The sequence below is a fragment of the Phodopus roborovskii genome, unplaced genomic scaffold, assembly GCF_943737965.1.
Source record: "Phodopus roborovskii unplaced genomic scaffold, PHOROB, whole genome shotgun sequence".
Classification (NCBI taxonomy): Eukaryota; Metazoa; Chordata; class Mammalia; order Rodentia; family Cricetidae; genus Phodopus; species Phodopus roborovskii.
This window is the reverse complement of record NW_026125397.1, coordinates 855,586-870,341: the sequence shown is the minus strand read 5'-3', so window position 1 is coordinate 870,341 and position 14,756 is coordinate 855,586. Positions and strand designations below refer to the sequence as shown.

General features: G+C 38.7%; 1 protein-coding gene across 1 annotated transcript in view; it reads right to left on the bottom strand.

Annotated features, from left to right (window-relative positions):
* Positions 1-14,429, bottom strand: part of Txlnb (taxilin beta) — a 30,231-nt gene extending 15,802 nt beyond the window's left edge. Inside the window, exons 1-3 of the mRNA XM_051175326.1 lie at positions 13,986-14,429; positions 10,919-11,006; positions 4,518-4,688 (exon numbers count right to left, since the gene is read on the bottom strand). Coding sequence (XP_051031283.1) covers positions 4,518-4,688; positions 10,919-11,006; positions 13,986-14,419 — 693 coding nt within the window. The 5' untranslated portion in view covers positions 14,420-14,429. The remainder of the gene's footprint in view (positions 1-4,517; positions 4,689-10,918; positions 11,007-13,985) is intronic.
* Positions 14,430-14,756: the final 327 nt, after the last annotated feature.

Below are 14,756 nucleotides of genomic sequence, written 5' to 3'. Positions count from 1 at the left end.
AGGCCAACTTGGCACATACTGTAATGTAAGTTTCTCATCAGTTCCCCATTTAAACAGATTTTAGCTTGTAGGAAGACTTGGAAACAGAAAGAGATGTGTTAAACTTCCCCAGAACATCTACCATCTTTCAGATAAGAACAAGAGTGTGAAATTCTGGGAAACTGTATAACCACAGAATGATGAGATGGTAGTTTCAAGAAAAGAGTCAGTGAGGAGAAAAACCTGAATTCTGTGGAGAAATGTCTCCAGTCTCTGAGCAACACCGATCTACACTTCTGCAGGGTGGACACAACAGTCTATCTAAGGAAGACATTTGGATTGATGTCCAAAGGCCAAAAGTTTGTATTTGAAGCTAACCATAGTAGCTGAATTAAAATTGTCACTATGTTTAGAAGAGTATAGTTAGGGTTTAGATATGTAGTATAAACACTCCAAAAGCTCCTGTGTTGGAAGTCTATTCTCAGATGATTGAGTTTTGAGAGGTGATTGTACCATAACAGTGCTGATTTTGTCAGTGGGTTAATCCATTGATGCCTTCAGTTGTTCAGAAGGGGGGCATAGTTGGAGGAAGGAGGCTCCTGGGACATACACTGAAAGCTCTATCTTGTCCCTAGAACCCTTTTCTGGGTCTTGCTGCTTCCTTGTCACCTTAAGGTGAGCAATTTTCTCTATCGTATGCTCCCGACAGTCATGTCCTTCTTCATCATGGCCCAGAAACAAGCATCAAGTGACCACGGACTGAAATCTCTGAGCCAGATTAACCTTGTCCTCCTTTAAGTTGCTTTTTTATAAGATATTTATTATAGCATTTGGAAAGTCAAAAAACATAATAATAGAATCTAGAACCTAGAGTCTCAACATTGTCATATCATTTAAGATATTGTTGAAAATGACCTGATATATGAAAACCCTACAAAGAAAAAATAAAGGCACACTATTAAAAGAAAGACAGTAAGCAAACAGTTTGTTCTACAATGGTCCAAATGTGAAGATAGCAGGAAAGAATTGTAAAACAGGTGTTATAATTCTGTTCAGTGATGTAAAGGAAAATATGCCAATGAATTAAAAGCAGGATATATCAAACAAGAAAAACAATCTGCTAAACAAGTGAGAGTCCTAGAATTTTAAACTCTGTAATTAGGAATTAAAACAAAAACAAAAACAAAAAAAAAAAACAAAAACAAAAAAACACTTTGTGGGCTCATAGCATAACAATGATAACAAAGAAAGAACTATACAATGACCTGACCAGAAGATTCAGGAAGGGAGCTGTGGGACACTTTCACAAAGTTAATATGCATGCAATTAGAATCTCAGAATGGGGAAGGAGGAGAACATGAATTAAAATATATTTGAAGAAATAATGATTGAAATAAATTCCAAGTTTGATGAAAAATATACAGATACATAAGTTCAGCAAATACCACATGGGGTATATGTAAAGAAACCCTCCAGGGACTGGGGAGCTGGCTCAGTGCTTAAGAGCACTGGCTGCTCTTGCAGAATTTTTGGGATTGGTTCCCAATACCCACAGAGCAATTAACAACCATCTGTAATTCCAGATTCAGGGGATCCTTCACCCTCTTCTGACCTCCATATGTACTACACACTTAAGGTACACTTACATACATGAACGGAAAACACTCATACACATACCATTTTTAAAAATAAAACCTTTAAAGATACAGAGGTTCTAAAAGTAAAAAACACTAGACAGACTTTGAAAATAGCCATAGAAAAATGATGTCATATGAGAAGTAACAGCTCAAGTTACTGCTGTTGTCATCATCAGCATTGTGGAGGCCAGATTAAAGTGGAAGATCCATGAATGGGTCCCATCAGTGAACAACTTCAGCATCCAATAGTTACAGTTCTCATCAGCGGGAAGAACAAATGAATCAAAAAAAGACATCTTTAAGATAAAGGACAACTAAGGGGATTGACTGCCAGCCAAGCTGGGATCCAACAAACTCTAATGGAGAGCTCTTTAGGCTGAGAGGAAGTGGTGCCAGACAGGACACTGAAGTTTTAGACCAAATAAAAAGGCAGCAGGAAAGTCCAATATTTGGGAAAAGATAAAAGGCAGTTTTTCTTTTTCAATTTTCAAGGATAACAAATGATAGTAAAGACAAAAAACAACCCATGATATTATCATTTCATGGGGTTTATAAGGTCATATAATTTTATACTTAGAAAATTCTAGCTTAAAGAAAGAAATAATTGGACTTAGTTTTAGTGTTCCTACATATGTGATGTGGTATAATAGTAACACTGGGTAGACTAAGTACAGTTTAAAATGTTGATTGGAACAATAGATTAACCAACGTTAAATAATGCAAAGAGGTATAATTTTAAAATCCAGGAGATAAATTAAAATACAATTTAAAGATTCTTCAAATTGGAAGGCAGGAAAAGAATAGAGCAGGAAAGGGAGAAGTGGAATGTATGTTGTAAATAGGTAACATGGTATCTACTGTTTAATATAGTTGTATCAGTCATTACTGGTTACATTTGTATGTTAGTGGACTAGCACCTCATTTAAAGGCAGATACTTTGTGTATGTAAAGAACATATGTATATATGTATGTATGTATGTATGTAATATTTTGTAGAAGCAAGTAGGAAATGAGCAGATGAAAAGAGATATACTGTGCAAACAAACTAACAAAAAGGAAGAAACTTAAGGTGCTGTTTCAGTGTCAAATAATATAAATACCAAGATAAAGATTATTACCAGGGGAGATTAATGATGATAAATTAACCAGTTATTCTAAAAGACAGAAAGTGAAATGTGAGTAAAGCTAACATCAGTGCTTCAAGATACAAAAACTGATGTATTTGAAAGAAGTAGACTGTTCCACAGTTAATAGTGGGATTGTACTGGCAATTCCAAAGCTAGTTGTTGCTTATGGAATACAGCATACAATCAAGAGAGAATATACATGATGGGCATACAAATTAAATATACTCCAGCTCATGGATAAATAATCAAAGATAGTTTATCATTTTGGATTTGAATTCTTATTTTGACACTTAAAATATTCAAAGCTTTAAAGGACCAGTTAGAATCAGTGAGTTTCCTTATCAGTAGAGATATGAACTCTCCACGAAGGCCATTTGTGCAGATCAACTGACATAACATGCAAAGTCCCAAAGAGTCAATGCCACACTCTTCTCCATTGGAGTCTTTAAAGTGACACATTCCCTCCCCAATCTGATTTAATTTCCATTTCTTCACTATATGACACTGTAGAAAGACTGGAGCCATTTGTAAACACAGAACACTACCCTTTGAGTTGAAGATGATGCACCTCTCTCCAGGTCCCCCAGGTAACCTGGACTTTTTGTGGTTCCTAGTTCAATCACTAAAGAAAGCCCATCCTCTGGAATTTGTAATGTGAGACTCACAGTTCATCACACTGGCTTCTGATTTCCCAAACATGACAGGATAATTTAGCAACAAAGAACCGCTATCTCTTCCTGCTTGTCAAAATAGTTAATGATTTTAATGTCTGGTTGTTTTTTCTAAGGTATCTCCTTATAAACATATAAGTAATAACTTCCTTGGAGGAGTATTGCCTGCTTAATTTATGTGTGTCTGAAGCTTTAGGCTCTACCACTGGAAAGGGGACTGTAAATGCAAACAGATTTATTTGGAAGAGCCCTACATCTTACTTTTGAATGGAACTGGTAATCAAATTAAATATACTGCTAGGGACCCATGCTGTAATTAATGAAACCCATGCAGACATAATGAAGTGATCAGTCTATTATTTTTAAATTGAGTAATTAAGACTTAAAGAGCTTTTCAGTGTTTTTTAAGTAGCTTCTTTTCTCAGACAATTATTGACATTTTTGGCTCTCCATCTCACTTTTGCATGTCAATTAGCTTTGTGTCTATACCTTGTCATGCAGAATTCATTAAATAAAAATAAATGCTGAATTTTTACAATTTTTTAAAGAGTAATCTAAGGGTTGGAGAGATGGTTCAGAGGTTGAGCATTGGCTATTCTTCCAGAGGACTTGGGTTCAGTTCCCAGAACCCACACAGCAGAGCTCAACTGTCTAAAACAATAGTTCCTGTGCCTTCTGGCTTCCTCAGGCACTAGGAACACATGTGATGCATAGACAAACATGCTGGAAAAACAGCCAAACCCATAAAGTAAAAATAAAAATAATTAAATAGTAAACAAATGACCATCTAAACAATCAAACAAAAAACTCAACCTGGCAAGCAAGAAAGAAGCATGACATTTACTTATGGTCCTGCACTGTTGTCATGTGTAAGCACCTTGCAAGTGGTATCTAATTTAGCTTTTCCCTTCCAACCACACAATCAGATGATGGAGGAATCATTCACAGAGGTAAAAACTTGAAGATCACAAATGAGCAAGTGGCAGAGCCAATATTTGACTTCAAGCTCTCTGGTTGTAACTCACGCTTTCTCCAGGTAACAGATGCCTTCATCTATGCAGCCAGCTTAGAAATGTGTCATTCCAAGCCAAGGGACCACATACCTTCAGTGTCTTGTTGTGCCTCTGCAGCTCCCGACACAGACTCTCGAGTTTGCTTCGAGCGAGGATGGCTCGGTTGTGTTCACTCTGCAGCTGGTCCTTTTCTCTCTGGGTCTGTGCCTGCTGCTTCCGTAGGAGCTTTAGTTTCTTTTGCTCAGTTCGATGCTCATCCAGCTAGACATGGGGATGCAAGCAGCAAAGAAATCAGTAGGGGTGTCTTTTCGGCTCACAGAGAAGAAGCAAAGCCCAAGGATTTTCTGTGTGGTTGTTTAGAACTACTTTTCGTCATTATCTGTCTCTCTGACAGCTCATAAGCTTCATAAGTCCCACTTTTGTATAATGTGTAGGTACAATTTGTAGAGCATAATATGTATATGCTCTACATATATGCATATATATAATATATATATATGACTTTTACATAATTATTACTTCTATTATCCTCTTCCTTTGATTCGTTTTTTTTTGTTTTGTTTTGTTGTTTTGTTTGTTGTTTTTGTTGTTTTTTTTGGATGTCTAGAAATGTTTTCCTTGTTTCTGTCTAATGATGTTATCCAGTTCTATCCTAAAAGAAAGACACCCTTGTAAGATGCTGGGGTTCATGACAGTATCTTGTATTTAAACCATGGCTAGCACTTTTGTTTGCTTGGCTCACATTTCACTATCATAACACTGTCTGAAAATAAGCCAACAGTGGGGCTTTAGATGTGGATTCTTTGGGTATGGGAAAGCAAGAGAAAGCATAACACCTAAACACGCACAACACAGTGGCACAAAAAGCAAATATTTATAACATTCCCTGCTACCCAACTCTGTTTCCAGCCTCTCTGTGACTGCAGTAAAGACATCATGACCCTTGTTTCTGGCAATCCATACTGTCCATGTTGAGATACTAAAATATGAGTGTAGTATTGCCAGATATGATACAGGATACCTAAGGAAATAGAAATTTCAGATATTAAGGAATAATTTTAGTATAAGTATATTCCAAACATTGGATGGACTATATTTTTCCCAACATTGTTCATTTTCTAAAATGTAAAATTAATTGCACCTTTTATCTTTATTTGGTATATCTGGTAACATTTTTATGAAATCTTAGTTCTAAAGGAAGAATTATGGGAAACAGCCTCCAGATGCTGCCAGAGAGAGAGACCAGTGAACTCTAGGATTATCAGTGACAGTGTGAACATCAGTGTGGCCACATGTAAGCAGCAGACTTTGGTCTAGAATTGTTCACTCTACTGGACTTAGTTTCTTTAGTACCAGGAAGGGACTGATTCTATCAGTAGCCATGTTGGTTAGGAGCAAGGAAAATTCCTGGGGAGCCATTTGTTGCTTCTAGATACCAGATATTCCTGGTGCCTCATAGACGCCAATGGAAACAGATATACATCCCATGTGGATCTTGACCACATCTTAGTTTTCCTGTCTTAAAAGTCTTTCCTTCCCCCCTGAACTATTTGAAGATTATCACACTTTCTTCAATTCATATTTTATTTTTTCTTCAACCATGTTGAATAACTGTTAAAAATCCTACTCAGATTAAATATTAGATTTGATATTCTGTTTCTACTTTTATGCAATTTCTACTTTTAAGAAATTAGCATTGGAAAAAGAGATCCATGCTACTAGAAATAGTGGTTGGTCTTGACATCTTCTTGAAAGGCCAGTGATCCTATGTTACGTATTTCTCATGCTGAACTCTTGTTTATAAGATAGATGTAGTCCTTTCATTTTGTACCATAGTGATTAGACACATAAAATTTCCCATGATTGTAGCAAGATTTTTCTTCTTTGAAATTGATGTATTGTTGTTGCCATTATAGATTAGACTTCATTTTTGAGCCATATGTTAAAACTTTTCAAGTTCACCACTGTTGACAAAATGAACATAATTTTGTATTGTGCAGAATCCTCTGTATTATGGGCTACTATGTGCCCACCAACCTAGACCCCTCTATCTACTATGTGGCAGTAACATATCTAATTGTGACATGCAGAAATATATCCAGTCAGAGACACCTATAGCTCCTTGGTAGGCAAGGCCACAGCTTTCTTTGTGTGCCCTGAAACAAATACATACTTTATGTGCTTTATAAGGTAGGAGACAGATGATTTGTGCTTTGCCATAATTAATCTTTGGCTGTGTCATAAGATCATATACATTAAAATTTTAGCCAGATCTATTTTCCTTAGGTTTAAAATGAAAGGCTCTGGACTTCCTATATTTTTTAATGTTTGGATGATTTTTTTTTCTTTTCAAATAGTTGAGACATCTGTATTTGTGTATGAATCCATGGGGGGGGATGTTAATGAACGAAAGTGAACATATTACAACCAAATCAACCTCAGCCCAGATCTGGCTGTGAGGTTCAATGATTCATGTGGGCACAGTTCTAGAATTTTGTAACAGGTATTTATCTGAAATTTCTTGTTCTTTCTTCAGTAAGTTTAAAAAAAATAAAAGCACAATCAGTGCCAATTAGAATTATATTAATGATTCTTTTTAAGTATATAGACGTTGAAGAAATTTCCAGAAAATATTTTCTAAGACCATTTCTGAATGTAGCAATGAAGTATTAATGAACATGTCCTTATTTATTGATGAGCACAATGGCAGATAATATTACAGGCTTCAGGCTCTGTAAGCATGAGTGAGCTACAGTGACAGCTTGATTTAATTTGGAGTTGATCGTTTACTCCATATTAACCATTATATTTCAGACATTTTCTATACTAATATCCTAATCAATGAGCAGGGAAATGATTATTTTATCTCCAAGTAAGTAAATAAAAATTTTCATGATTTTTTTCCCTGAAAAGGAAATGTAATTGGCCTTTTGGATCAGTTTTTGTGAATGATCTCTTAGGTCTTAAAGTTTGTTTTAGGGATAAGACAAATGCTTTAAAGGCTTCAACTGGCTTCTGTCTGTTGGGGTGGTTTCTGGCTAGAGCAGTGAGTTGGTACAGGGGATTTCCTGGGACCAGGGTGAATAGCCCTGGCTCTTAGAAAAACCCCCTTAGACTGGAGAAGCAATTGTCTAGTGTACTGCTGTGGCGATGTAGCACTGTCTAATGGTGTCAGGAGCCATGCCAGAGTACTTCCTAGCCCTCCCAAGGATAGCATATGGTGCTAGAAAATGAGCACTAATGGCCTTGGCGTGTAGTCGTTTAGTTGAAGGGTGATGGACAGACAGTACAGAAAGCACTGACAAATGGACAAAGGTGAGTGAGAGCTCTGTGGTAAACATGAGAGGATGCAGCCCAGATTTGGGGAAAAAAGATTCCTGTCTTCCAATTTAGGCTATGCTGATTTAAATTGCTAATAGCCAATGTTAAATTGCTTTGAAAATTTCTACTCTTCTTTTAGCAAGCAGCATGGCCATAAAACTGGAAAACAAACATTCATCCTGTTTGATCCAGTAATCCTACTTCTAGAACTTTTCTTTAAAATCATAACAGAGAAGGAACAAATCTAATAAATGGTGGCATTCACTGCAGCAGGAGTCTCTGAAGTGGGAGGACACTGTCTCTTAAATGGGTGAATCAGCACATAGAGCCACTTATCGGAATAGGACACAACCATAACAAAATATACATGTGCAGACTGAACTATACCAGAAAACGCTAGATGAGCCAAGAAAATGAAACATCTACTTGTCTGTGCCGTATGGCAGGAGTGACTTCATCTCTGGCTGTAGAGAGCTGGAAAGGAGCAGGCATAAAGCAGAACTTGTGTTTTAAATGATGATTTGGAGATGTTTTTCACCAAATTTGGCTGTTGCCCCTTAAGTAACTGCCTTACTATTTAGCAACTGCAACTCCATTGGGGCCACAGCCAGCAGGAATTCTGTTCCCTCACGTACAGCCTCTCTCAAAGCCACCAATGGAAACTATGCCTAGATCTCTACCCATCAATAGCACTCAGGATTCAAGGGTAGAGGGGAAATTCTGCTCCTTCTGAGGGACTAAATCAAAAGTAGCTTACCTTCTCTCCTCCCAAAAAACCCAGGAGACCTTCCGTTCAGCTCCTACTTAAGAACACTCACTACCTATTTCCTCCCTACTATTTCCTGTCAGCTAGTTGCTGGCTCAACCTCCAGATCCCAGGTTAATTTTGTTTAATCATCAAATGGAACACATTTTTGCATTGTAACTGAAAGCAATAGGAAGAAATGTCCACAGTATAATCATGTTGTGTCTTTGGAACTCTTACATTATCATGATGTAGTTTATATGATTAGAAATAACTAAAAGTTAAACAATCAGCTGAGCATTCAGGGTTTTAGAATTGTAATATGTTGATGGCAATAACAACTCAGCATACCAGGATATGTCAAGACAGAAGGAAAGAAAGAACACACAGGGATTACAGGACTAGAGTCACTGAAAACTAAACCATCAACAGACATGGAGTTTGTAGGCCTGATGCTTACATGGTTTGGGAGGCTCTCTTAAAAACATAATTAAGAAAATGAAATTAGGCCCTAGGCCTCCTGGGGTGAGGGGAAGCAGGCTACTAGAGGGATGCCCCCAGTGAGAGTATCCTTAGCTGTAAAATACAACTACCCAGGAGAGGAGATGGTTTAATTCCTGCCAGGAGGACGTTCTGTGCTGTGTAGAGCCTCATTTGCATGTCACAGCTTCTCCAGAACAGATAAGCCTGGCTTTCTTAAAGTAAAGAGTATACAATAATAATAATAATACATACATAATTTAAAAGCAGCTTGCTATCTCATTTCTGGGGGGAAAGGAGAAACGTATTTTAGAGACCTCAGCGTGTCTTATAACAGCAGGTGTCTGTGAGAGTGAGGCTTCCTTAATCCCTGAGCAGTGACCTCACCAAGCCCTGCCCTTTTCTTCACTGGCCAGTTAAAGCACAGAAGAGAAGACAACAACCTTCAGGGATGCTAGGATGGTTTGAAGTAGCTTCCCTAGCTCCCAGGACCCTGAGTGTGGAGAGTGAGGCTGTTGGTGGAGGACATGGAGCTGGGCACTGAGCAACCCCGTAGATGACTTTATCATTATAGGGAAGGGGAAGAATGGGGATCAAAGAAGAGAGCTGAAGAAATGAGTCAGCTCTCATTCTGGGGTCCATGAGCTCCCCCTCGTTCAGGGCAGCTGTTTCTGTGGGTTTCTGTAGCCTGGTCTTGACCCCTTTTCTTATCACTCTTCCCTCTCTGCAACTGGATTCCAGTTTGGCTCAGTGTTTAGCTGTGGGTGTCTGCTTCTGTTTCCATCAGCTACTAGATGAAGGCTCTATGATGGCATATAAGTTAGTTATCAATCTCATTATCAGGGAAGGGCATTTATGGTAGCCTTTCCACTGTTGCTCAGATTGTTAGTTGAGATATTCCTTGTAGGTCTCTGAACATTTATCTAGACTCAGTTTTCTCTTCAAACTTATAATGGCTCCCTCTATTATGGAACACCCCCCCCCATTTATTTATTTATTTATTTATTTATTTATTTATTTATTTATTTATTTTTGCTCTAGTCTATTCGCCCCCCCCTGACTCTTCCTAGTCCTACATGTTCTCCTCTCCTCCCCTTCTCTTTCTCCTAACTCCCTCTCCATTTACCTCTCCCCACCCACCCACTCCCAGTGGGCTCAATTAGAAGGCTTGGGCAGTCTAAGGGACCTCTGAGAGTGGAACCAGGATGTCCCCTGGTGCAGGAAAGGACTTTGGGAGCACATTCCCCATGGAGGGATACTCCCTTAGCCTAGAGGCAGGGGGCATGGCCTAGACCCTGCTCCAAATGACTTGACAGATTTTGATGATCCCTCCTGGAAGGCATCAGCCTCCCTGTGGAGTGGGGTTGGTGGTGAGATGGAGCGTAGTGGTGGGACATGGGGAGGAAGAGAGGGAGGGAGAGGGAACTGGGATTGATATGTAACACAAGAAAAAATAATAAGCACATATATACATATACATATACAGGGAAGAAATGAGTCAGGCCAGACAAGAAAGTGCCACAAAGTGTGGGGTGGCAATGATGCCACTCTGAACTTTCCCTCGTAACCATTGAGAAACCCAAGTGTAGAAGCTGAATGAAAGTTTAATATTCATTCATCTTTATAGCGATAGTCTTGTTTTTCTTTAAAGCTGACAGGAACTTTAAAATGTCCACAGATTTAAATGATCTCTACTCCTCTTTCCAAAATTATACACATAATTGAACACAGAGACTATTATCTACCCTTTTCTTTCTATTGTTACATCTCAGCTTTTCTTTTTCCTTAAAAAATACTTTCCTTCTAGAATTCCATGAATCTGGTTTGGGCTGGTTTGTGGTAACTAGCTGTGTTCTACAATGATGTCCATGAGAAGCTACCCTCTCTTCTCAATACTGACTAGAGCCGGGAATTTCTGACAGAAAGAACTGATCAAAGATCTTACCAACTCAGCATACTTCTTGAATAAAAAATCAAGCTTGTCTTCAGCTGTTTGCAGCTTGTTCAGATTTTGCATTAGCAAGTTAGCTTCTCTGCCTTGAAAAAAAATTTTTTTAATTAGTGTTGAATTTGAAGTAGGGTGATGGGGGCTGCTATTTCCTACTGATCACTTGCAAATTAGAATCAACCTCTTGCAAGTTAGGACCAATTTCAACCAAACCTCTGACTTGGCTGAGTCTATGGTAACAATTTTCTCTTCCTATGAGAAAGGATGACCCCTGCCTTTCAGAGTGAGGATTAGCTTGTGTGATGCAGCATCAAATTCAGGTAGGATTTCAATAAATGCTTGCTAAAATAGTTGTCCCAATTTTTCCATTACCACCCCTTGTGTATCCCAAATATTTTAAAGGTAAGTGTGTCAAAACACTGCATACTGACTTTTGTTTTGTTTTGTTTTTTGTTTTATCGAGACATGGTTTCTCTGTGGCTTTGGAGGCCAATCTGGAACTAGCTCTTGTAGATCAGGCTGGTCTCAGACTTACAGAGATCTGACTGCCTCTGCCTTCTCAGGGCTGGGATTAAAAGCATGCGCCACCACCGCCCAGCACAACACTGACTTTATGAAATGATAGTTTACCTATTTCCTATGTCAACTAATAAAAAAGAAAGAACAGTTCATCAGAATGTCTGATGAACAAGGAACAGCCAGTGTCAGGACATGATGTCACTGGAACTTCAGCCCAAGCAGAGCCTGTTTATTCTGTATTGCCCTGGTATCTCCCTCTGAACCAATCCTCTTCAGTCAGGCTTGGGTGGGAATAACTTTAATCATATTGCCTATCAGAGAATAAAAACCAATAATATAAGGGAAAAGACCCAAACCTCGGAGGTGTTTCACAGGGGTGTGTGTGTGTGTGTGTGTGTGTGTGTGTGTGTGAGAGAGAGAGAGAGAGAGAGAGAGAGAGAGAGAGAGAGAAGGAAGGAGGGAGGGAGGGAGGGAGGGAGGGAGAGAGAAAGAGAGACTGTTCTAAGAAGATGTAAAGTAACTGGGCATCTGAGATGTTACAGAGTTAACAATGTCCTGCTTATGGGTTTCTCAGTATAGATGTTGAAGCTTTACCTGCAGTCAGTAATAGTGACTAGAATATCCCACAAGGAACCAGATTCTCTGGCATACTTAGGATTGTTATTCAGAGAAACAGCAGCCTTCTGCAGTCACAGGGAGGCCACTGAGCAACTTTCTTTTACAAAAAGACAGTTACAAGTATCACTAGTAATTGGCAGATGCAGCAGAGCCTTATCTTACCTGGCAACCTCCATACCAGGAATGTTCTTCCCCTGGGAAGAAGCCCACAGCCAGAACTTTATAACTGTAAGAGCACGTTTTTCTTCCACAACCTGCTTTCTGCCACCTTGTCATAGTGCCTTGGGATGACTGTATGTGTGCCAAGTTCTGAATCTCTGTGTGTGGCAGAATTTTGACAAGTTCTGAATTTGGTTTAAACACACAGTGAAGTTTGTAGACAGTATTGCAGCGCCCTGTAACGAACAAGTAGCCAAGATGTTTCCTAAAGCCACTTGTAGGCAGCTAAGTTGAAAGGCTGGCCTGAAAATGTTGTTATAACCAGGAGTGTAGCTGAGACTGCTCTGTGTAGAAGAATTTGCTAATGATATAGAGTGGGACAGCACAGAAAGGCCCCCAGCCCACACATGCTGAGAGTTGGCCTCTGATGCACAAACAGAAATTCTAGCCAAACACATTGGGCCGGAGCTTGCTAATTTGTAGAGTGGCAGGGAAAAAAAAAAAAAAAAAAAAAAGAGTGTAATTTTTTTTTTCTCATTCTGAAAAACTGTTCTAATTATTTGACAATTGTAAGTATTATACAGATTTATAAAATAATTCACAGGAGAAAATGTAGAAGCTCCCTGTGTATGTTTTCAGCCATAGCTACAAAATTAGCATTCTTTCCCTTCATCCAGTTATTGTTGGTTCAACCAGTCCATGTTCTTGAAAATCATGTTCTCCTCTGCCTGTTTCTGCTGCATCACGGTGTATGTGTTTGCTTTTCTCTCTGTACCAAGAGACTCTTAACCAAAGGTCCATCTCTTTTTGTGCTCCCAACACAGTGCATCATAAACAGGGGTTAACAAATGGTCATGAGACTAACGAATAGATGAGTGCAGGTATGGGTCTTCTCCCATTTGTGACCTGTACTTAATGAAAAAATAATATAATAAATGATCTAATTGATAATTATTTTATCAATGAATGTATCCCTATTTATATGCTTATTTACTAGGTTTGCCTTAAGTTTCCCATATAAATTTCTCATTCATTTGTTCATCCCATAGCAAATATCTATCGAGCCTTTAATTTGTCATCTCCTATTTTATACCACCACACACATGCATTGTTCTTGATATTGAAAAAATTCAATTAGGAATTAGATACATTAACCAAATACTGTCCCCCAAAATGTATAATTCAAAGTGCTGGTTAGTACTGTGAAAAAAAGGACACATGATACAATGCAGACCCAAAGCAGTTATAACTTTAGAATTGGGCTAAGAAATCGCCATTTGGTTTGGAGCTAAATGCTGAGTTCTATGCTCAAAAGGCTGGAAGGGTGGCAGTGCAAAGTGGGCAGCAGTTTCTAGGTAGTATGTGCACAGGCCATTGGAGACGAGAACAAGGAAGTTCAGAGAACCGTAATGCAAGATGAGAAGGCGTGACTGCAGAAGTGGTGGGATCAGGGACAGAAAGAGAAAGGAAGAAATGCTCGGAGATACTGTGAAATGAGATCAAGCTTAAACTGGTTAGAGTTAGATCAGTTTAAGGGACTAAAGCAAAACAAACAAAAAAATGGAAGAATTTTGAATGTTCTAAGAGGATTAGGTAGAGTAGATAAGCACCATGTTAAAATTTTACTTTAGTTTTACTTAAAGGAACGGGCTAGGGACAAATACAGCCCAAAAGAAGGATATTATATTAATTCAAATGTGCTAACTCTGGCTTTTAGTGAAGTTAGAGCAAATGGGATAATTAAAAGTCATATATTAGGACACAATACTTGCCTAACCCTTTTAGGATCTTCTTTTCCAGCTTCTGCTCTTTATTGCTGACAGGCTCTTGGGCTGAGGCTGGCTCTTCAGAAGCTGTGGCTTCTCTGTCTGTCTCCTCGGTAGGTTCTTCACAGCAGGCATCCTCTTTGTCCAGGGCCTCTGTGTTTCCGGGCTCCTTGGTTTCAGTGGTACCTTCTTTCCCTGTGGGACTAGCAGCAGACCCATACATGTTTATGATGTCTTCCAGCTGCCGGTTCAACTCTTCAGAGATGTCGTGGGTTCCCATCTCAGGGGGTACACTTGTCCCCTGCTCTAATGCTCCAAGTGAAGTTGAGGGCTGCTGGCTGTCTTGCTTTCCCAGGCCATCTTGACTGAGTGATGAGCTGTCCCCTAGGGGTTTAGGGTGATCAGCTGAGAGCTGTTTAGGATGATTAGTCTCCATGTGGGAATGGTATCTGGTAGGAAGAATGGTTAGGTTTTATGTAATGAATCCACTTACAGATTAACAATGAAGATATCTCTTATATAGGCACCAATTAACTTTAGTTTCTGTTGTAGGAAAAAAAATGAACTATAATATACCACTGACACTAAAAACAAAGTCATGCTACTGTCATATTTTGAGTATAATCTTCGCATTTTAGTATCTGAGTTAACTCATTGTTATTTTGTATGAATATATTTTTCCATTTGCATTAAGATTTTTATGTGTGGACTTTCACAGTCCTCTGAAGTACATGCATATAGACCTCTTTCAAAGCAAAAATATTTAATACACT